This window comes from Brienomyrus brachyistius, chromosome 23 (genome assembly GCF_023856365.1).
Source record: "Brienomyrus brachyistius isolate T26 chromosome 23, BBRACH_0.4, whole genome shotgun sequence".
In the NCBI taxonomy this organism is placed as follows: domain Eukaryota; kingdom Metazoa; phylum Chordata; class Actinopteri; order Osteoglossiformes; family Mormyridae; genus Brienomyrus; species Brienomyrus brachyistius.
The window spans coordinates 13,470,337-13,495,019 of NC_064555.1; the positions used below are offsets into that span (position 1 = coordinate 13,470,337).

Below are 24,683 nucleotides of genomic sequence, written 5' to 3' on the forward strand. Positions count from 1 at the left end.
CTTACGTACGAGACGTCATAGAACCCCACAAAAAGGGAAGTCAAGCCCCGTATAATGTCTTACCAAAAGCCCATTTCCTTACCGATAATTAGCTTCACTTAATATCTTATGTAATTGTAATACGTGCTTTAACATCAGTTTGTTTCCACGTGAATTTTAAACCACAAAATACAGCGGTTTCCGTGCCTTATTAATAATAATAATAATAATAATTATTATTATTATTATTCTTTATTTTTAATACCTTTATTATATGGACTGTGCGATTTAGCAACAATATTTTAAAAAGTTTTATTTGTAGTTGTTAAACTGCAGGTCATTGATAACCAATGTATGTAAAATATAAAAAGTAAGAAATATGCTTTAAATATTACTCCAGAGTGATATTGCTGATTCTAGGTATTCGTTTTTCACACCTTCACACTTTCAGGGTCAATCTTCTCAGATGTTCTCGTCGCCCCTTTACCTTACAACAACCTTGGAATGTGAAATGACATACTGTAATTAATTCACGCTAATTGATAACTTTTCTAAACATTCTGCGAAAAATTTTCACTAGGAATCACTCATTGGTTTATTCTCTACCAAAAACGTTGAATGCTCCCACCTGGTGGCTAAAAGTATTACAAACAAGTTGTTTTGTACAATAAAAAAAATTGTCGGTTTTATTTAATAACGTGATGACATATTCGATCGATGCACAGGTTATTTAATAATACAAAAGTCAAATACATTAAATGTAATTATACAAATGCTGTTGTATAGTTCCTTGTGATACCATACACTGCCATGTGTTTCATAGTATGTCAGCGAAGGAACGAATTCAAATATGTAGCAAAATGCTATATCCACAATAAAATAACATGCATTTCTGTCGGTAACGAATGAAAGGTATAATTTACAGTTCTCTTTTTTTGATGACAATACAATTAAACGCTTGGCTTAATGGAGGGAATGAATGAAATGCCCTGCTTTACAAAGCAAATCTGTCAGTGTTCATCTGTAAGGCGGGTAGTGTAATATTTTAAATCAGTTCTACTTGTTTTTCTCTTAAATGATCAGGGGTTAAGCCCTTGAATTAGACTCCACTGTTATACTGCGAAAAAATGGAGGCAGTTTTTTAAAAAACTGACAGTTTTACGTATATTGAAAGTACACGAGAGTTTGTTCTTTTCTTTGGGCCATGCTGTTAGTGCTGTCGTATCGGGTGATTACACAGAGGAACATCTCAAGAGATCCCGATTGTATGTCTGTTTCTGTGCATGTGAGCTTACGTGTGTATTTGAGTGATCGAGGTGTGGTTTTGTTGGTCTGTGTCTGTAGGTGTGTATGTATGTGCGTGCGTGGACGTCTGACCACATGTGTGTATCCACGTGTCTACGTCCTGCATGCATGTCCGACTCCAGCTCAGCTATTGAGCGGTTTCTGCACCTCCTCTGCCATCACAGTGGCGAGCTCCTCTTGGGACCCCTCCTCCCCTGGCATCTACGAGGGAGAATTTCACGACTTTGAGTTCACAAAAACCTCGTGTCACAAAAACATGTCCAATACCAAACCAGACATTTATTTTATATAACGAAAATGAAACCATTTAAAAGCCCTTTCACAAATTTAAAGAAACACGTCCAACGTGAACATAATGTTGTCATGTTGTACGAATCATTTTAAAGTGTTACGCACCAAATCTGAACCCAAAGCAAGCCACAGCACGTTATGCCATTCATAAATAAATTACTCCAGTTACTACAGTTACGCAATGCATACAATTTTGAAAACTACTGCGTGGATGAATCCCGTAGAATCCTCGATACGGTTTCAAGCCCAGTTCATCTATATTTCGCACAGTGACATCTTGTGGGCATCTGCAATATTACATCACACGCAGAATAACGTGATGGCCGTTGGGGGTGTCAGCCAATAGATGAAGCGCATCACAAATGGTCATATTAAGAAAAGCAGATGGTTGTTATCGTAATATCATACCTCCCAGTAGATTGAATCTTCAAAGCAGATGGTGTCAGGCGGAGAGCTATAGATGGGCAACTTCATAATGAAACCTAGGAAAGGGCAAAAAAGTCTTCTAACTCCAAAATATTCGATATTAATTCAAACGCAGCCACACAGGGCAGTCGCCATAATGCAGAACAGAAGGATAAATGACTGGCGGCGTTCTGCGTATACACATATATCAGTGTCACCTTATTGATTGGAAAAAAAGTGTACGATTCCCAGGATCTTCAATGATTGATGTTGTAGGGGAGGAAGTTTAGTTGTGTGCACATTCGCCCCAGACCTTGTCCAATCAGATTATCAGTGTGCTATGGTGATGCGTATTGGATCCCGGCGCATCACATGGTTATTAATCACACACAGGAAGTGGCATGTTCACTGAAGTGGAGTATGATATTTTGGATTTTCCTAATACAGATTATTTTATTTTAATTAATTTGTTTATTTATATTATAAATCTCTAAAATGTGGATGAATGGATTGATAGGTGGATGGATGGATCGAACTTGCAGAGCTCGCTTGTTTTGACTGTATTCCTTTGACACTATAATCTGATACTGTGGCAAATCCTGGCAATGGCAAGACTGGCAATCCCCCCCCCCCCACATCCCCACATCCCCCAATCAAAAGTTTAACTGCTGCCTCCCCTCAACTTAAACCATCAACACCCTCCCCTGGTCGACAGCTTTTACTGATAATTTTGGTGGGGGGCGGTCCAGTTTGCTTCCCCCGCCACTCAAGCCCTTACGTCAAACTGGCTTTTACAGTTTGCACATATATGGCAGTATTATTTTTGCAACCTTCCCTGTTGCCATAGCGATGTGACAATCCCACCCTCCCCGGATGACTGACCCACGATGATGCCCCCAAAGAGGGCCATGCCCAGCGTCACTCCCAGACCGATGGCTTGTCGCGCGGCCTGGGTGGAGGCCAAGAACTTCCCATTGTAGATTTCTGGGAATACATCTTCCATTCTGAAACGGAGAAGGGCAGTGAGGCTCCAGTCCTCTCTCTCCCAAAAGGGCCGTCCCTGCCGACACCTCGCTCCATGTGCAGGTCAGCGTATTGGCATTTGATATCAGGATTTCTATATAAAAACCAGCATAAACTTATTGTTTCTCGATTTCTGTCATTGTTCTGTGATAATCTGAACAGAAAACATCAGTCTTTTTGAGTAGGTGACAGATTTTGGCCTGTATAACCAAGAAATTTGTAGAATTTTGCTAATAGCATGGTAAGCGGCTGTTGTATTGTTATATTAGAAGCCACCTGTTGGGGCGCCCAGTTAGCTGGGGGTTAAAGGCCTTGCTGAGGCTGGGTTTGAACCGACGACCTTCTGATTACAGCTCCATAATAGTAACATAAGAGTAAAACATAATAGAAATAATAATAATACAATAATTAAAGTAACAGTGCTGTTCTGTAAAGACTGCTGAAGCCACACAGTGTTTTCCTAGCAGTTTGCATGTTCATCATTACGAACCATCATATTTAACTAAAATGTTTGATATTATAGGCTTTATGGCAGTCCGTTGGTAAGTAGGCATTGTCTGTAAGTCAGATGTTTTTATCCCGGGTACTGCCTGTACACAGGGTGGCCAGGTTGCCATACTCACCCCTCCCCATAGACGTCACTAGTGGCCAGGCAGGCGGTGACGGCCCCCACCACAGCCCCCAGGATGCCTGGCATGCCGTGCAGGTTGTGGACCCCACAGGTGTCCTGGATGCGCAGCTTCTTCTCCAGGACGGGCTGCATCGTACGGAGACGGCGACATCAGGAAGTTCATATTTGGACAAAGGATGGAAATGCTGCCACAAGCTCAGATAGACTGAATGGGATCAGCGGAATCTATAATTCTGTCGTGTCTGAGAATTACTAACCTATTCATTAACATCAGAATCAGAATCAGAATCAGAATGGACTTTATTGCCAAATGTTGAGCAGGTTTACAACATCAGGAAATTGCTGCGGTGTTCAGTGCGATATTATGCAATACAGAGGGAGACAGTCAGTTAGATAAATAAATAAACTCAAGTGCAATATTATGGGCAGTACTTAAATAAACATAGAGTAAAAAAAGTTCCTTTGCTGAGCAGATTGATATATTTACAAGAGTGCAGGTGAAGTTGGGCTAACATATGAGTAAGGCTGGTACACAGGGCATGTTAGGTTAGGTGCTTCATCTTCCATCCATCCATTTTCCAAACCGCTTATCCTACTGGGTCGTGGGGGGTCTGGAGCCTATCCCGGAAGGAATGGGCACGAGGTAGGGAACAACCCAGGACGGGGGTCAGCCCATCGCAGGGCACACTCACACACCATTCACTCACACATGCATTTAGTAACTCCAATTAGCCTCAGCATGTTTTTGGACTGTGGGGGGAAACCTGAGTACCCGAAGGAAACCCCACAACGACATAGGGAGACCTGGGCGGAGACTCGAACCCGGGTCCCAGAGGTGTGAGGCAACAGTGCTAACCACTGTACCACCATGCCACCCCCGGTGCTTCATCTTGCGAATCAGAAGCGATTTTTTTTTCTGCTGCCCCACTAGAAAATGCACCAAGTTGTATGCATGTGAATAGCCCAAAACTTGCTTTGTCTTTGTGTTTCTTTTCCAATGCTCACACATCTTTGGTCTTCATTGTTCCCCACTGCTAAACCTGTCATCATTCCTAAAGTCTCCATTCTTTTCCCATCAATGAACGATGTGCTTTTGTTTATGTGTATTCAGAATCCTGCAAAAACATACTATGTGTTTTTCTTGTTGTGTAACGAATTGGGAATACTTTGTGTTTTTGATTAAATGCATGCTAGTTGTTCGTTTTCAGTGTTTTTGCAAAAACGTGGACTGTCTCGAGGTCCCCGAGGACCAGGTTAGCAAACACTGCTCGATGGCATCCGTACCGACAGGAACTTGTAGCCCAGGGTGGAGATGATCCCAGCCAGGAACCCCACGACCATGGAGCCGAAGGGAGTGAGCATCATCTCCCCTGCGGTACCCACTGCAACTCCACCGGCGATGGCTGCATTCTGGATGTGCACCTGCAGGAGATGGTCAAAAGGGGGCGCTCACACCCAGGCAGTGAACCACTCTGGATGGATGGACAGGTAGCAGGTAGCAAGGTGATGCTGAGCCCTGGCTTGGCAGACTGCAGGCTAAAATCCCTAATAAGTTATTGAACCACTGTGGTAAAACATGGTCTATTATTTTAGTTTCTCATCTACACTTGTCTCATCTATACTTGCGAAACAACCGTCCTTTTTGTTTAAACTGTAACTCAGTTCTAGCAATAAAATCCAACAGCGCATAAATGGTGACAGATCTGATCGTATTTTCCTCTCCTTTCCGTTGCCACCAGTCACGTCTGGTCGACCAGCAAAGCCATTCTTGTACTTGCTACTTGTTGTGATATCCTTGTGGCCCACTATGAACTGTCGCCAGTTTCGTTCAAGGGGACTTCAAATGGCACGTTTAAGTCGGCTAAGCGGTTAGTCAGGTTGTGCTCAAAGAAGCCTTCTGATCTGGAAATTTCCACTCTCTCCCGTGGAAAAAAAAGATCGTTTAAATGTTGTTGTCAACTTATTTTATACGTCACCGTCCAGGGTTCCGACCCCCTCACTACCCGGCCCTGGTTCCTCACCATGTCAAGCTTGCCACCACGATTCACCAAGGAGGACATTGCGAATGTGGATAACGTGCAGGCGGCCAAGGAGTAGTAGGTGTTCATGGCGGTGCGGTGCTGGTCGTCGCCGTGCGCCGTGACGGCTGAGTTGAAGCTGGGCCAGAACATCCACAAGAAGATGGTGCCTGAGACACAGAAAGACCATCTGGTGTGAGGAGAAAGTGTCGTATTTCGTAAAAGGGGGGGGAGGGGGGGGGGTAAAATGAAGGATAATACAAACAACCTTCAAGATAAATTCATACGGATGGAGCGACACCAGAAGTCATTTGAAGGCTGGGATCACTTTATTGATGGGTTCGTGGATCTAATTTTAACAAATTTTAATTAATTACATCCAAGTTTGATTTGATAGAACTGTGAAACTGAGATGGGGTGGGGGGGGGCATGATGTCCCGTTTTTCTTCAAGGGGCTGAACCCTCCTAAGGGCCAAACCCTAGAATTGTCCCTGATCTGGACAGGAATAAACCTTCCGACTGCAGCTGTCTAGCAGGATAAGTCTGAACGTCGTGACCAATAAAGCCTCTTACCAATCATAGCGAAGAGGTCTGAGTGATAAACTGAAGAGTTTTTGTGCTTGCTTTTCTCCAGCTGGGGGCGGTAAAGCACCCGCGCTACCACCAGGCCGAAATAAGCCCCAAAGGTGTGGATGGTCATGGAGCCTCCGGCGTCCTTTGCCTGTGAAGGAGGTCAAAGACATTTCCATTTAAAGGTGGATGATGCATGGACGAACAGTTCCGGAACATTCTAGTCACATTCATGAGACAAATATAACAAAGAGTCTGTACTGTACAGCACATCACAGCGAAACAGAGTAGAACTTATAACAGCAAGGAAAACCAGAGGCAGTTATAGTAAGAGAAACAGCGAAACATTGGCTCTTGATGTACCAGCATCTGCTACAGCAAAGAGTAGGCAAAGTACACAAGTAATAGACAAAGCAGTCATGAAACATATAAACTGAAGATAAACAGCAATTATAGTGAGCGTGATGTGTGAGGCAATGGTGAGTATAACCCACCGTGACTGAAACAAAATGGGTGTGATGTCAAGGTGATTGAGCGTTAATGAGTGTCTTGTTAGAATAACACTGGACCGGTGATGGCAGTGTGAATGGTGCAGTAATGATGCAATCGAGCGCACACTCACCCCCAGGATCGAGAGGAGCACGAATTCATTAACTGCGAACAGCGTCACCTCAAACATGGCCATCACCAGCAGCTGCACCGGGCTGGTCTTGCCCAGCACGGCCCCGAAGGAGATCAGGACCGAGCCCGTGCAGAAATCTGCGTTGATCATGCTGCAGGGGTGAAGGCAAGTCGCTCGATCAGACTGGCACTGTAGAATCACTCAGCTCAAATGAGACGACCCACAATCCTTCACTTCGGCTGGTCCTGGGACTGGTTCTTAATATTTTCCAGTATTTCAAATACATGGTGGTTTTTAAATATCTTTATTTTCAAATTTGCAAATTTGTATTTGCATGTGACCTCTGACCTGCGTGTGATTGCCGTTAACCATAACATCGAGGAATTTATGCTTCTGCTGCCTGCAAGACCACTACCTCCACTTCCGGCAACTACCCTCCAGCCTGCCTGCCCTTGGCTCATGGATGCCTCTCCTTCCTCCCCTGCTGCTGTGCCACTGTTGATCTTGCCATCATGCATTAAGCACCCCGTGCCTGCACCGGTCTGCCCCTGCATCGAGACTGAAATTTCAACCCCTGTATTAGCTTAAATTATATAATCTTGTTTTGTTTGACTCTTCTGCCGGCCCCTGGAGGATGGGCCCCCCCTTTGGGTCTGGTTCCTCCCAAGGTTTCTTCCTCTTAGGGAGTTTTTCCTTGCCACCGTTGCCTTTGGCTTACTCACTGGGGGGTCTTTACGTGGCAGAAATGTAAAGCGCATTGAGACAATGTAATGTTGTGATAATGCGCTATATAAATAAAATTGCATTGCATTGCATTTTACAATGTATATTTACAGGTCCAAGCGCTGCAGCTGCCTGATCCCTATTGTGTTTTAAACTGATATTGCCAAGATTTTGAGTCAAAACCTGGTACCAGCCAAACTCTAAATTCAGCAGACAGTCTTCTCTTCACGCAGGTGTATTTGTCTGCTTCCCTCTACTCTGAGTTTTGGTATTTGCATGTGACCTCTGACCTGCGTGTGATCTGACTGCTTGTCTAGTCCCACAGGGTATAGCCCCTGAATTCTGTGTATCTGTGTTCCTCACCCTCCTCACACCCCCATGCATCTGCTTGCTTGTGTGTCTGTCTTAGAGTCCCGTCTTGTGCAGGGTTGTCAAACTTTGGTCAGCTGGCTGGAGTGAGATTTGCAATTGGAGACAAATCTGCACAAACATGCACACGCATTTACACGTATGTAACAGTTTTATTACCTTTTAAATAGTCTGTCGTGTTTGCAAACTACCCCACCGCTGTTGATGTATCTCATTTTAGGTTTATAATGGAATAATATAGATTTGCTGTAAGACTTCTTGAGTGAGCATGAGAGTGTGAAAGCGTGAGCGTCACGCCAGATGCGTGAGAGCTGGCAACCCTGCGTGTCTGAGGTCAAATGCTTAGTTGCAATATAAAAGCAGCCTCCATGCACGCCGCTGGCAGGGGGTGTCTGCGCGCGTCTGCATGTGTCTGCACACATGTGCCGTACCTCTCCACCCCGATATGTATCTTGCCATGGTGCATGCCATGGAGGAAGCCCTGCATGAGGGTGGCCCACTGCAGGGAGAAGGCAGCGATCAGGAAGTTGAAGGCCACACTGCTGAAGCCGTAGCGCTGCAAGAAGGTCATGAGGAAGCCGAAGCCGATGAAGATCATCACGTGCACGTCCTGGAAACCTGAGGGCCACGGACACACACACACACACACACACACGTGTACAAGGCGCTCAATTACATTAATTAGCAATGCTAACACTACTGGCAATGCTAACACTGCTAACAATGCTAGCACCGTTAGCAATGCTAACACTGCTAACAATGCTAGCACCGTTAGCAATGCTAACACCGCTAGCAATGCTAACACTGCTAACAATGCTAACACCGCTAGCAATGCTAACACTGCTAACAATGCTGGCACCGCTAGCAATGCTGGCACCATTAGCATTGCTAACACTGCTAGCAGTGCTAATGTTGCTAATGTTCTATGCCTTGTGCCGTGTATCAATGCAGATATACATCAACAGCTGTCATAGGTGACTCCAGACTTTTTTCCCAAAGGGCACAAGGTGAGGTAAATAAATTTGCAAAAATACATTTACGATGCAGTATTATTTTACATCAGTATGACTAACACAAGCCACATTTCTGAATACACCTTTACAACATATTTTAATTTTATTTAACTCAATATGTTCAAATGCAACGGGGGCTCCCCTGCACCCTCGGTAAAATCACCTATGGTGATGTCTGTATATCTCTACTCTATACCATCACATTAAACCCAATTGCTGTTTATCTCTAGTTTTCTTTTTCAGTGAAAATAACTGAGCAGCCTGGATAGAGTTTGGATGAAACCTAAGCACAGGAGAAATGTTCAAGAAGCAACATGCAGCAATACTCAGCAATACTCAGCAATACTCAACAACTCAGCAATGCCGAGTGCATGCAGTACTTCTCAAAGGAGGAACAGCCGTGAAATATGAAGGGTTATTTATCTCCCTATATGCCTGTTATGTGTGTCAACAGCAATATGCTGACAGAACACAGTCCGACAGTTTACCAAACACAGCCTCGCCTATGTCGTCAAATTTACACAGTGGGGGCTAATATGCGTAACTGAAGGTATCGTAAAATGGAATGAACCAAGCCTGCCTGCCTAATGGGCAGAACAATATCATCTATAATTGAATTGGAGAGTCGTTTTCTGGCCAGAAACCTGCCCTTTAGAGGCTTCTTAAAGGGGTGGGGCAGGATTCCGGTGCTGCAAACTGTAGGGCTTCTCAGAGAAGCTCATGAATGCCACCTGGCCTACTTTGGGTCACATGGTCACCTGATGCCATTCAGGTCCAGCTCCCCTGTGTCTCAGACTCGGCATCTGGCCCATCGACCAAATCGGTTCCCTCACGTCTCAAAGGCGGACTGAACAGGCCCTCTCTGTGCTCCTGCGCGGAGACGAGAGGAGACCAGGGAGCCGGGGACCTGGACAGCCAGCTGCCCTGTATTACTTACCTGAGGCACCACTATATCTATATCTATATCTATATCTATATCTATATCTAATACAGTCATGTGCACACAAACATAAGCTGAGACACATAATGCTAATAACAATGATGCAACAATAGAAAAGTTAAGCATAAACCAATACGCCTGTCACCATTCACAGCTCACTGTAATTCTCTGAACTATATAATATTATACGTGCGTGTGTGTTTATTTATTTATTTATATGGAACGTCTTCCTATGTGTTGCTGAACCACCTTCAGAAATAATTTAGGATATATAGCTCATCTTGCAGTTCCTCAGGAAAAGTTGCACTTAGCGTATTCTGTTCAATTCCTAGTTCCAGTCCAAACCATGAAACGGGCAACTTGAAGCACATTTGAGAAACCATCCCTAAAAATTCCCCTAAATTTCCCTCCATTGGGTATAAAAACAGAACCCTGCAGGGTTTCGGAAATTTCACTCTGTCTCCTCTAAGGAATATATCGCAGTAAAATTGTTTTTGCAACCAGTTAAGTCTAAAATATCTATTATTTCTCAAGTGACTCCTTTCTGAAAATCTTTTTCATGCTATTTCCCCATTGGTGATGAATTCTTCACACAGTAAGAATACTTATTATACTATTAGGTATCCAATGTATCCCCTACGAGATAAAACACTGCAGAAGATGTTTACATTGGTTGTGCCACTGACAGGAAGACTCTGATGTCCTGACTGGGAGACGGTCTACACAAGACAGGTCTCTTCTATTCCATAATTTATACTCATTCCCCAACCACCTGATCTCCAACATGGTCTCCATCCCTCCCTTTTTGGTTCAGCCAAGTCTTTACGAGTTAATAAGCTCCATTGAGGTTGTACATGTTTAAATACCAGGACCATTTTTCCACCCCCACTGCTGTGGCCCCCCTAGGTCACTCACTGGGGTAGCGGTAGTAGAAGTCATTGTTGTAGTTTGTCTCACTGTGGTTGCGCAGCATTTGGTGCCACAACCTGGCGTCCGTCTCCTGGTCATACTCCACTAGCATGGCGAAGAGGATGATGAGGATCGTCTCAAAGATGATGCAGGTGATGGGCAGCGTGATCCGCAGGCTGCTCTTGTAGCTTGCCATGGCTCCCTCTTCCTCCCTGGTTTTGCACTAAGGAGCCGGGATGAGGAATAAGAGCCTCTACTGGGAGCAGTGAGATATGTGTGAGCCAAGCTTTTTGTGCTACTCAAGGCCCTCTGTAAGCCACACCCCCTGCCTCTAGGTCCGGCCCATTATTCAGATTGACAGGTGACCTGACTCCTCCCCCTCTCAGCCTCAGTCTTTAAGGAGGTGTTCAGTTACTACTTACTGATTTTATTAGGCTCTTGGCAAAACCAGTTTAAATTACAATAGGAAAACTACAGTCTAGAATGGGAGGACATGATATAAACTGATATATATATATATATATAACTAATTTATAAATAGGTTTCTAAAAACACATTACTAACAAAAGAGATTATTAACTATATAGTTTTTAGTGTTCAGGGACATGGATAATCCTTTGATAGGAAGGTAAGTCACATTATCTCTCTTCTCCATTACTCTGCGTTTCATTTTTTACTTTACTGATAAAGCGATGCAGTATTTTTCCAGGGAATTAATGCTGTAAGAACTGGGATGGCACCCCTCAGTTTAATGTGATCCAGGTTAAAAGCATCCATGGATTTGGCCAATTAGTACTGTAATGGATTTTATGTGCCATCACAGGGCACACTCACACACCAGTCACTCACACATGCACACCTATGGGCAATTTAGCAACTCCAATTAGCCTCAGCATGTTTTTGGACTGTGGGGGGAAACCGGAGTACCCGGAGGAAACCCCACGACAACATGGGGAGAACATGCAAACTCCACACACATGTATCCCAAGCGGAGACTCGAACCCGGGTCCCAGAGGTGTAAGGCAACAGTGCTAACCACTGCACCACCATGCCACTCTCATATTAAAGAATAAAAGGGAATTAATTACAAGGACCCTAAATAACTAAAACATAATTGTACTGGTCTGCGTTGAAACAAAATCTTGGTCTGGATTTGTGCTTTCTGGATCTGAAAAGCCCACCTCTGCTTATCATCCACCTCTCTCAGTCTGCTAGGGTCAGGACGCCACACACCCCACTCCACACACCCTGACTGGGTGTCACCCAGCTGTTCACACAGGGAGCTGAGATTTACCTTCAAGATTTCTGTATATCCGTGAGATGAATAGGTCAACGTGCATGACTGTGTAAGAATGACACCTATGCATCCGCATAACTACCTCAGAAAGAAGCCACAAGAGTCAATGTCTCATTGAACATGCCACAAGATAAGCAGTTAAAGTTAAGCGTTTGGCTGGCTTTGGATTTTCTGGCGTCAGATTTTACTTTCCTGGAAGAATCACGAATAAGAGTTGCTATATGATATATGATTTATGAAAGACAGAAGTATTTGTGCATCTCTAGGAACAATGATCAGAATTGTTCAGAATATAGTATTTTTGTGACTTTTTATGGACGGGAAAGGACTCTGAGAAGCAGGAGAGAAGGAGTCTCCAGTCTTCAGTGTTGTTGAGCTGTTGTACTGGATAAGTACATCGCAATATACTGCATCAATCTTACATCTAAAAAAGTTTGATAGTTTAGCTGGTTTACAAGTATTCACTGGCTCTGGTAAATGGCTCTTTAGAGGCTCTTCTCTATCAACATATGTCATGAAACCTCACTTTTCCCTTTCTCCGCCTTCAGGATGTCTATAGATTTTTCGTGATCATTCACCAAACACGGCAGTGTTTCTCAAACCGTTCCTCAGGATCGGATCCCCAAACATTTTTGTCTGGACTGTCTGGCAGGGTGTTGCGAGGGAGCAGAAATGTGGAACGTCTGGGGGTCCTTCAGAACAGGTTTAAGAAACATGTCATTACAGGGTTACGATGGTCCTGGGATCAAATCCAGCAAGCAGGGCACAAAGCAGGGAATACAACCACACACAGTGGGCAAACCTGAAACAGTGATTTACCCAGCCATGTGATTTTGGACTGTGGGAGGAAACTGGAGTCATTGTACCAATATCTTTATAAAATATCCATCCATCCATCCATCCATCCATCCATCTATCCATCCATCCATCCATCCATCCATCCATCCATCTAATTCTTATCCAGTACCGAGTCACTGCCAACAGACAATGAACCAAAATCCTCACACTCAAAAGATACACTGCACATGACTAACAAAGAGGAACGTATGTCAAACACTGTGGAAACTTACTATGAAGTATGAAACGAGTAACACAGTACTTAAGTATCGGACTGGCATTCCTGATCTGAGTACTTCTCGGGTTCAGTTGATGGTCACCCTTACATAAATGTAATTATGTAATGTATAGTAAGTCAAATAGCAAATAGTCAACCTCTACACCAGAGCATGTGAGAGGAGCGGGAGCGGGAGCGGGAGCAGGAGCGGAAGGATTTCAACTACAGTGGGAGCGAGTGCGGCGCAGCATATTTGAAAAAACTGAAGCATCACCCACTCACATCTTGAAATAAATCATTTCTGCTTGAATGTGGATATTCCTACTTCTGTTAGCCAGGTTATAGCTCAGGCTAAAATGAAAACACAGTGCAGATTGTTTTTTTTTGGGATCAAGTGGTGAGCAATTTCATTGGACCGGCGTGAAAATCAGTCGGAGCCCGGGAAGCATACCGCTCCATCAGCGATGAGTGGACATTCTCATCACTCCGCTCCACCCACATCCCCTGCTCTACACTAGTGAGGTTACATCCGATGAGACCTTTCTTTGGAAAGAGGTTCAGAAACAAATCCACCTGATGGATATGTCTCGATGTGCCACTGTGGATACAAACTGCTGTCCGACGGGTGGGGGGGGGACACAAAGATCAGCCTATGGGATCCCATTACTTAAATTTCCCTACAGGGTTTGTCTTTATCAAATACCCTTGTGAGTTTCTTTGGTAAAGGGATTCCAGGCCTTAATCTCCAAACACCAAGATAGTCTATTATTAACTGTAATGTTTCAAGTTACAAGTTTTATTGTCATTAATTGTTCCGAGGAAATTCTTATGCAACTGCTGCAGGGTTAGGGAACGGGTGCAAGACGGGAGGCACTATAAGAATCAGTCAACAATAACGAAGTAACAAATACGTGCAAAGGGGATACAAATGGACTAGATTTATTCATAAAAAATGGATAAAGTGCAGAAGTGAAACATTAACCATGTGTGATATGATGAAGGGGGGGGGGGCAAGATGCAGGTCACAAGCTGTTTAGCAACCTGATAGCCTGGGGAGGGAAAACTGAAATGGGTGGTGGTGTATGATGGTGCAAATGGTGGTATATGGTATGTCGTGGTGGTATGCGTGGTGATGCACGTGGTAGTAGATGTGGTAGTGAATGCGATGGTGCATGATGGGCCATGTGGTGGTGCATGATGGGCCATGTGGTGGTGCATGATGGGCCATGTGGTGGTGCAAGATGGGCCATGTGGTGTGTGCATGATGGGCCATGTGGTGGTGCAAGATGGGCCATGTGGTGGTGCATGATGGGCCATGTGGTGTGTGGATGATGGGCCATGTGGTGTGTGGATGATGGGCCATGTGGTGTGTGGATGATGGGCCATGTGGTGGTGCAAGATGGGCCATGTGGTGGTGCATGATGGGCCATGTGGTGTGTGGATGATGGGCCATGTGGTGTGTGGATGATGGGCCATGTGGTGGTGCAAGATGGGCCATGTGGTGGTGCATGATGGGCCATGTGGTGTGTGGATGATGGGCCATGTGGTGTGTGGATGATGGGCCATGTGGTGGTGCATGATGAGCCATGTGGTGGTGCATGATGGGCCATGTGGTGTGTGCACTGGTAGCCTGGTAGCTCTTTCCAGAGGGCAGGAGTGTGAAGGGGGCATGAGCTGGGTGGCCAGTTGTACCTGATAATAAACTTACCCCCTTTTGGCAGTGAGAGCAGTAGACTGATTATAGTGTGGAAGATCTGTGTTAATTGTCTTTGAAGCTGTTAGGACAGTCCTTTGCAGAAGTTTGTGGTCCTGGGCATGTAGGTCAGCCACCCACAACATGATGCATTGAGTCAGGGTGTGGCTGGGTAACCTGACCACAGAGGACCTCGCATTGCCGCAAACGTTGGAAAAGGGTGCGACTTTGAACGGTGTACCTGTGGGAGACAGAGCGTGTTTCTCATTCTGCTTATAGCCATAACGTAAACGAAAGCTGTTTCTCAATCAATTGCATATTGTTGACACTCCAAACTAAAGAAGGAGAAATAAAAACAGTCTCGACCATATACAAGGCAAGCTAGTTCCAACAGGAGATCTCGACACCTGCTAGCGTCTCTATATACCAAGCCTATTCACAGTCAGAGAGCTGACTGTGAAATAAACACAATAAAATCTTAAATGACATGTTAGCATACCACACAAAATAGAGAATTTATGTGAAAGAATGAAGAGGAGAATGTTAAAATAGCAGGATCTGTGTGAGAGTAGAAGAATTCTTACAGTACTTAGTACTTAGATTATCGCCAGAAACAGTCCGCCTGTTACAATGCCTGCAATATTCATGTTGAAATACGTTCGGTGTCGCAGCCAGGATTCCTTCGTCAGACGATTGCGGCTAAGTGTCAGCTTTCCAGACAATTTTTTGTGCGCTTATTTGCGAGAAGCTGGTTAAAACCTGCACAGCATCACATAAACAGCAATACTAATCACTGCATTAGTTACTTTGCTTCAAACCACAATGGAATTCCAGTGTAATTCCAAAATCAAACTGAAAGCAGGACAATTTAATAGTGAAACCGCCGAATATGGTGAATCCTTAATGAAATGGTGAGTAGTGTATTAGTTTAAAATGAGGTGTGTGGATAGTCATAAGGAAAACAGCTGAGTCTGAAACCACTTTCAGAGGCTGTGAAATTAGAGAAGGCAGCAAAGGCGTACCGTCTGCAAGTTCACCCTTTCTCTGTGGTAATTGTAGATTCCAAAATGATTAGCAAATGCACACCTTGGATATTTCAAAACTATGAAGAAGAAACTCATCCAAGGTTTGCTGGCATGGTTGCTTAGGAATAGAAGACGTGATCTTTCTATTTTTAGTAAAGTTTAATCGATATTATTGCAGCTTTCATGGAACATAAATAATCATTAAAAATTGGCCCCAGTTAAAACTTTCTCAGAACTGGTCTAGAGCCTGTTACATAGCTAGATACAGAGGCTACTGTTTTGTAGGCCGAGCCATTGTTCAAATGATAATACAGAGCTAATCCAAAAGCGCTGCTCTGTGACCTCTAGGTGAATGTGTGTTTATGTGTCAGTGACGGCGATGCCTGCTGCGTTTTTGTGTAATCCCGTGTATGGAGTAAAAGCAGAGAGTGCTGGTAATGTCCTACATAGCCCATTGCAAATCCCAACCCCGGAACCAGGCGTGTTTGCATAAACACTGAAATTCACACACAGAACCGGAACATCTAATGCTGGTGCCGCTATCCTTTCCTTCAACTTTATTTGCTTTGTTTGTCTTCGGATTCAGTTTCTCCCCACACTTACCAAATTAAATAACTTTAATTAGTCATATTGTTAATTAGAGGGCTATCACTGGATGTTAATTCATAAGAGATTTTAAGGGGGTTTTTACTCTTAATAAAACTTAAAAAGAAGCTTGTTTTTTCCCAGTGTAGTAACTGTCAGGGGCAAGGAGGTGACCCCTGGTAGGTGGAGCGATGATCCTTGCAGCTACCATCTGGTGTCACCAGGCTGCACCAATCATCAGGAGCCTTCATGAAATCCAGATGGAAGCAGTTTCTTCTACACGTTTTGCAGGCTGGTGCAGTTTGGGGAGTAACGACACCTACAGAACTCATGGGGAGAGGTGACAATAACCTGTCCCCCTGCAAGTGGGGGGGGTGACTATGACACTGGGGAAACCCCACCATCTCAAAATTACTACAAAATGTACATAGACATTCACTCTGTGTCCCGCATCGATAGAAGAGCTGAATGGATGGATGGACAAAAATGTAGATAAACACACAAAGAAAAGTCAAAGACAATCAGGCGGATGTTGATTTGATTTTGGTTTATTTTCAGTCCATGTTCCTGACAATCCCAGTTGCTGAAGCCTGGAACCACTGCGATGGTGTAATAGAGCAAAGCATCAAACAAACCTGAGGACTCCAATCTGTACACAGAGCGCGAGCTTTTGCCACATGCAGAATGGGCTCACAGGGCGATGACTGCATTGCTCGAGATCAGCTTAACTTTGATTAGATGTTCAGAATCATGTCTTGCTCTCTGTAGCACCGGAACATCAGATGTAAATAGGTTTCTCATACTACTTCTATAGTATGTTCCTATCCCTATACAAGATGTCTATAAAATAAACAGGCAAAAATAATTCCTTCTCTTCAAGGTAACCAGATCGCACTGCATTCCAGCTCGATCGGTCAGCTACTGTTTAAAGAGGATTTTTTTTTGTGCTTCTTTAATTATAGAGACATAAAAAGGCTGGTTATTTTATCGATTATTTTTCATACTTGACCAAATAAATCCTGCATTCGTGTGCTTTATTTGAACAGAATCATAATTATGTAATATTTGAAAATTACGACTATTATAATATAAAATTTAAATCTATGCAAATGAATGTTTTTATAATGCTGTTATGAATTTTGAAATATTTCTTTGTTTCCTTTTGGCCACTTAATTGCAAACTTCAAGCTGGAGTCACTCAAGAAATAAAATACCAATCCCTGCTTTTCAGCGCAAATAAGCAAAAAGAAGACCACCAATTTTCAATGAAGTATATATATATATATATATATATATAGACAATTAATGCTAATTTAATTTTTATGTTAAATTAATAAAACTGAAATATAACAGAAACCCATATAACACTATATACCTCATGCTGTTTTGGGCAGGATGTACTAACTTCTACCTAAGAGGTCTGAAAATGCAAATTCACGACCTTAGCGAGTCAGCGTGCCTCACGATAAAGCCCATAGCATTGCAGGAGCGTTGTCTGTTCAGGGTAGTCAGCACCTTGGTGATACATTTTGAAAATATAATTCACCCCATTGTAATGTTCAAAATGGGTTTTTATGGCAGCACAGAGAGTTTACATGTCGCAGATGCAAGTACTATGGATTAATATGGCCATACATTAACTTGTAAGGTAATACACTAACTGTCCAGTACAAACCAATGCTTTAAGGTACACATCTCTAAAAATATTAAAATATTTTAAAAACTATTAAAAATTTCATAATGGAGGCATATTGAGAAAAGGCTCTTTACAAAAACATTCGTCACACTGTATAACAGGGCTACAGACAAGTGCTGGAACATTAACTAACTTACGCAGAATTCGGCTGGTTTTCATTTGAATTCAACATGCAGTATTGATTATTATGTTGTTTGAAATCTATTTAAACATGAACTTTAAACATTTCTGTGTTGTTTACAATTACAAACAGTACCACAATTAAAAGTGAATCCGTTGGAGTTCATTGGCTATTGATTTATGCAAAGGAGTTACTTTATTCTATGTTACTTTATTACAACATAAAGCTTTCCATAGAACTGTGTCAATGTGATTTTTTTTGAGAAATTATTAATACAATTTATTCGTGACCCAATTATACTGCGTACTGTGAATATAAAAATGTCTGGTTACTTGAATATCAGGCCTGGTAAAGTTTAATCCATCACTGAAATTAAACTCATTTTTAAGTTTTTTTTTTTTTTTTATATTATGAAGATTTTGAACATTAGTCATATTAAGAATTTTTGCTTTGGAGTCACAATGCAAATCTTGGCACTGGTTTCCTCTTCTGAGGGCAGATGGATCACTGATCGTTGGCAGGTATTTTTGGGGGGGGGGGTATGGGGGGTGGGCAGTAAGAGGGTACATAAGAGGGCTGACAGAGGAGACATGCTACAGCTATGACAGAATCAGGCTTTTGGTCCTCCTGATAAGCTCCCAGTGTAAATAATACTGTACACCAAGCACAGCACAGCACAGCACAGCACAGCACAGATCCAGTATGACTTAACATTATGGTCCAAAACGTAAAGCAAGGTAACGCAGTTTTGGCCCTGAGGCTGACTTCTGTTAAAGGAGTTAATGGAAGACGAAGCCGGTGAAATACCTAAAATAACTAACAAAATAAAATGCCCGTGCCGGAAGGTGGGTGACCAACAGGACTGGGGCTCATCGTGATTTTCTAGTTTGACATATGAACTGGGTTTAGGCAGTATTTCAAGGGGCCCAGCTTATGTCTGCAGCAAAGGCTGCTGGGAGAATCAGGACAGAATCTCCACCCGTCCTGTTTCGCCTTGAACCCACAAGGTCACTGAAGCTGTAAACACAAACATTTGGAAAGAAAAAAAAATAAATGATCACACATGAGTGAGTACAATGCCGGTAAGCGTACATCCAGTATGGCAACCCACGAAGAATCATTACCAGTCTGGCAGTCGGACAACTGTATTTAATGGACCTTAATGCTAGAATGCCATGGCAACCCTGAATGAGCCCCATCAGCCCACCATGACTGGAAGGCGCACGTTGGGAGGGAGGCGGTACGGAAACAGGTGAGCGGGGGCCTCCTTGAGGTCAATTACTTTACAAACCAGAGTCCAGCATGTGTAGGACATGAAGGAGGGGATGTTTCTAGGCTGGGTTTTGAGGGTGGGGGCGGGCTGAGGGTGACTGAGAAGAAGGTCAAAAATTCCACTTGATGTCAAAGTATTCCAGGACGGACTTCTTCGTCACCGAATCCGCGGTCGGACCTGTGACGTCACCGGAGGGTGCTTGCTCTAGCCTCTCCGAACCTGGGAATGCTGGAGAGCAGGGCAGCGTCACGTCAGCCTGCTTTCTTTTGGGACTCAAATCAAACATCACGACACGCCACAGCATCACAACATCGATCGATGTCTTACAAGTGCATTTCCAGCATTATGGACATGACACTCAGACTCAAATCGGCAGACAAAGTGCTTCAGAGCATAGACAAGCATCAACTAGTCAGACTGCATATTTTCATGCATATAACCTTTTGGGCTGAATATCAACAAATCCTCAAAAGTCATATATTAATTTCAACATTAGAAACACACAGCACTTTACCATAATTATGGATGTGATTTCAAACAGGCCTTTGCATGGAATTGCCCACAATTATGCAGGGATCTCAAGTTTCATGAAGAGTTTGGAGTGAGATTACATCTGTAGCGGTGGAGCGTGTGTCTCACGGTCAATGCGTGATACTTGAGAGCCCTACATACCGCATTCATCAGATCTTGCTCTTCTGCTTCCACCTTGTCTGCACTCCGTATGGATGTGCATCCATATAATAACGCGCATGCGCATATCTTATTTTGGAATTTTACCCGGAAACATCAAATGCTATTTTCTGATTGGCTATTAACTCGGTGGAATTCTCCACTCCGCTTGCCTGCGCATTGTACATTAATTCTATATAACAGAACACCTTGGTGGGCCTTATCAGCCTGAGAAACACAAGCTGTGGCTTGTGAGCGTGTGTACTGGTTGAAATGCGTGTGTCTCACAGTCAGTGTGTGAGACTTGAGAGCCTTGATTAAGTCACAAAAGAAACTACAAACTACAAAGGCCATCGTTCCCATTCTCATTACTGAAGTCTCTCACCGGCGATACAAACAATTTGAGGCTCCTCCCACTTGCCGCTGGGCAGACACCTGACCACGGGATTGTGCCTCTGCAGGAAGCCTTCCACGCAGTAGTAGCGGACGGCCGAGTTGGTCTCATAGCGGTTGCGCAGCTTGGTAAACACCCGGGCATTGCGGACGGTTGGTGGCTGGCCACAGGAGGCTAATAAGCAACGTGGAGGAATATCGGCGGACCATAAGCACTTTTAGTGTCTAAATGAGCTGAAACTTCCACTAAACTGAAACGATGCTACAATATGGTTTAGTATAGTAGAGTATAGTATAGTGAGCAATTCAATACAGAGTAGAAGCACAAAGGTTACTCACAGGTACCCCTCTTGCAAGTGTAGGATAGATGGTAGTTGCAGGGAACATCGCTCCAGCGCCCCCCATCGTGCCACACCATCACCACACAGTCCTCCCCAGACAGGAAGTAGCTGTCGGGCTGACCTTTGTACCAGTTCTCATAGAGCTAGAAGGGTGGGGGGATGGAACTGCATTACTTCTTTTACAATTACGGAATATGGGAGGCAAAGAGGAAGAGAGCATGGGATGGTTGGAATATGGAAAGCAGAAAGTATGGGACACAGAGAGTATGGGATGCAGTGAGTATGGGAAGCAGTGACTATGGGATGCAGTGAGTATGGGATGCAGTGTGCATGGAAAGCAGAGAGTATGGGACACAGTGTGTATGGGAAATTTACAGTGCGAGAAGCAGAATTTGGGAAGCAGGAAATATTGGAAACTTAAAATATGGGAAGCAGTGAGTATGGGACGCAGTAAGTATGGGACGCAGAGAGTATAGAATTCAGAAAGTATTGGAAGCTTAGAGTATAGGAAACACTTTTCTTTTACAACTGAAGAAGGGTTAAGTAGCATGGTAATGGTCTGAATCGAAAGAAGCTATGTTTTAGAACTGCATTGTTTCTCACTGGCGTTCACAAGAGACGCTCACCAGTGGGTTGCTGTCAGACCAGCGGAAGTCCCCCTCAATGGTTTTGTCATTCAGTCCAGTCCACTGGTACTCCTTGTAGTTATCTGAGGAAAATAAAGTACCTTTCAGCCATGAAGGGGTTTCAACAATCATTAATGGAATCTGTGTGGTTCTATGGTGTAAATCAGCAGCTGGTCCTTACGAATGCCTGTTCGTATCAGGCATTAGTGAGGGCACATCAACATGGGTCAGAGGCCCCTGGAATATGTTTTGGATATTTGAGTTGCTAGAGGATCCCCCAACTACTTTCTTCAAAAGTTAACTGGGGGGGGGGGAGGAGGTGAGGGGAGGGCATCATAAATGGGAGGAAAGTTAGGACAATTCCAAAGGCTCCTGCCTACAAAATTTGGAATGTAAGTGGGTTGGTCTTGGCTGAGACACCAATATCCCTTACATAGTGGGCCAAGCCAGTTACCACTGAACTCCCAGGAAGTCTCTGAGAAAGTAGCTTTGGTTCACCTATTCTAGTCAACCTAGGGGTTATTCTATGACTTTTTTTAACATGGGGGGCATAAGAGTATTCAAAATACATACATGGGCCAACCTCATCATTAGTGACTGACATGTATTGAAATGTTGAGTGACAGAGGAGGGGCTACTCTGGGGGCCAATCAACTGGGGCCAGAACCCTAGTGACCCCGCCCCCCTATATTTGCCCCTGAATCGACTTGTTAGACATGTTAGCTTGCGTCCCCCAAGCAAATCGCTTATTCAACATGGCGGCGCCGAGCAGCGACGGTGCAGCAAGGAGTCAAAGCGCTCAGCGATCCTGCTGCCTGCCATGTTCTTCCAACGGCCATCGAGTCGGGCGGTGGGTCACCCGGGCACACCGTTAATGAAGTCCTGCTCCTCAGGTGTCATGATGGAGATCAGATGGGCGCCGAAAAGGCGACACTGCTGCTCTGCCGCCTCCCAGCTCTGCCTGCCCGAGAAGTGCTTGTAGCAGAAGCCCTGGAACTTGTCCCAGCCGGCCTGACAGCGCTCCATATCTAGCGAGGAGCAAGACAGGCCATCAGCAACTAATCAGACGGGTAGGGGGTTTAGGGGAGGGCACATAAAGATGGGCCGGGGGTACGGAAAGAGAGGAGAAACATGTATGTCGCTTCAGGAGAGATTAACAGTATCTATAGGTGCTGAACTGTGGATATGTTGAGCATAACCACAGCCTTCATCAGGAAGAGTGAATTTTAGGCGGATGGAGGGATGGAGGGATGTGTATGGTGATTTTTTTGGGCACCTAGATATTCTGGGCTCCGTGATGAAATGTCACCCTAAGCCTCCCCACCTGATTTGAAAGGGGCCTGGCTTGTTCGTGCTCGTGCAGTGCAGTGCAGTGCAGTGCAGTGATATGACTGGTGTGTGGAGTTCAGTAGAAGGAAATGGTTCCTAGGGTTTGTAGGTCCTACTGCTAAATACAAAGTCTCTGGGTTACCTTGGTTGATTGGTGACTTCTGGTCAGAGACATTGCTGTTGAATTTTTCAAATGTCTGTTTTGGTGCTTTAATCACAACTGAAAGAATACCATTCAGTCCCATTATATTCGAGAAGACATTTCTATGGCTGATTTCTCCAAAAACAAGCAAGTCTCAGCAAAACCACATAGATAGATAGATAGATAGATAGATAGATAGATCTAAAGCCCATCTAAAACATCTTATCTTTTTCCAGTTTTTGGGTGAACTGCCTCTTTAAGTTTGTCAAGCACTGGGCCCCCTGAATCTCTCAGCATATCTGTGCCATTCTGATGGCTTTTGCATGCTCTCCACCAGCCAATAAAACAGTTGTTTTTCCTACACAGATACAAAAAAGAGTCCTGAAAAACAAGGAGGTTAGTTAAGGAAACACTAGAGGTGGGGAAATTGGCTCAGGAGCCGGAGCCACGTCTAGAAAAAGGCCGACGCCACTCTGGAGAGCCCAGCTGCGCCTCATTCAGCAATAAAAACTGCGACGTCAGAACCCCCCAGAGGTGCTGAGGGCGTAAGAGGTCTCTCAGCACGCCTTACGCACCCTGCGGGCTGCACCCCGACGCCGCCGCTCTTTGTGCCAGAGGCATCATGCAATCATGCTGACAAACACTAATCTTGACAGGAAGGAAGCTGATGTCACCTGGAATACTTGCCCCCTCTCCAAAAAGAAGGTTTCATTTTAGTGTGAGCAAACGTAAAGGTCGATGTCCAATTTCTCTGAGTTTAATGACGCAGAGCACGGAGAACCCGCTGTCTCCCATCCCAGGTGACGGATTGGTTTTATTGCACCGCTTCATTTGCTACAACATCCCTCTAAACATTCGCCTCTTCCTTTTTGTCTCATCCCATTTAGTTTCTGTGAAAGAAACCCAAAAGCCTACTGAGTAATTTAATTATGTAGAAAAGCTTGTTTTTCTCCTGAGTGAAAAGGGGTAGAAGTTAGGATTCTAGGAGGAAAACACTGAATGTGCCTTAAATGTTACACTCTGTTTTATACCCTAACATTTACTATAAAAAAAACCCATAATATAAAAACTTTAGATACTTATTTTCGGTTCCTTGGTCCTAACGTAGGACTGTTTGAGTATAAAAACGGCCTTTAAATGGATTTTTACTTATAAACCCGATTTCCAAGGTTTCACACAGGGTTTCGCTTTGCGTTCTTGTCTATCAGCCTCACGTGGAAGCGGCACCGTTTGCCGTCCCTGTGCGCTCACCAAATGGCCCGCAAACCTTTTTTTTTGTTTTACGGTTTGCAGCCATAGTGCTTCTGCAGCGTTTCTGGCACCTGGCTGCGTTCCGGTGGCAGTGACGTCACGCTTCAGCGCCCCCCCCCCCCCTCGTGGCCCCCCCTTCCCGTGTGAAAGTTACTCGCAGAGCGGAGGCAGGTGCTGTGTCACGGTCTAAGCGGCTTCCCGCAGAACACCAACATGGTACATCCATTTCACTTACTTTGCATTCATTTCATCTCCTTCGTGTGTGTGTGTGTGTGTGTGTGTGAGTGTATGTGTGAGTGTGCGTTTGCTTAGATCGCATTTGAGGACCAAATTGTCCCCAAAGTGTAGTAAAGCCTACTTTTGGGTTCATCTTTTGAGGTCCCCATTTGG

General features: G+C 44.2%; 2 protein-coding genes across 4 annotated transcripts in view; both read right to left on the reverse strand.

Moving 5' to 3' along the window:
- Positions 1-649: 649 nt before the first annotated feature.
- Positions 650-11,082, reverse strand: LOC125718628 (ammonium transporter Rh type B-like). Its single transcript, XM_048992550.1, has 10 exons — positions 10,805-11,082; positions 8,368-8,554; positions 6,845-6,995; positions 6,226-6,373; positions 5,656-5,822; positions 4,919-5,056; positions 3,627-3,760; positions 2,863-2,984; positions 1,984-2,057; positions 650-1,485 (listed from the first exon to the last, which is right to left on the reverse strand). Exons 1-10 carry the CDS (start codon positions 10,992-10,994, stop codon positions 1,408-1,410), a joined length of 1,389 nt encoding a protein of 462 aa, XP_048848507.1. The 5' UTR covers positions 10,995-11,082; the 3' UTR covers positions 650-1,407.
- Positions 11,083-17,815: 6,733 nt separating this feature from the next.
- Positions 17,816-24,683, reverse strand: part of LOC125718623 (brevican core protein-like) — a 30,902-nt gene continuing 24,034 nt past the window's right edge. For all 3 annotated transcript variants that reach the window (XM_048992541.1, XM_048992540.1, XM_048992542.1), the window contains 5 exons: positions 22,441-22,599; positions 21,572-21,654; positions 20,944-21,088; positions 20,597-20,779; positions 17,816-19,770 (listed from right to left, as the gene is read on the reverse strand). In XM_048992541.1, coding sequence (XP_048848498.1) covers positions 19,652-19,770; positions 20,597-20,779; positions 20,944-21,088; positions 21,572-21,654; positions 22,441-22,599 — 689 coding nt within the window. In that variant the 3' untranslated portion in view covers positions 17,816-19,651. The remainder of the gene's footprint in view (positions 19,771-20,596; positions 20,780-20,943; positions 21,089-21,571; positions 21,655-22,440; positions 22,600-24,683) is intronic.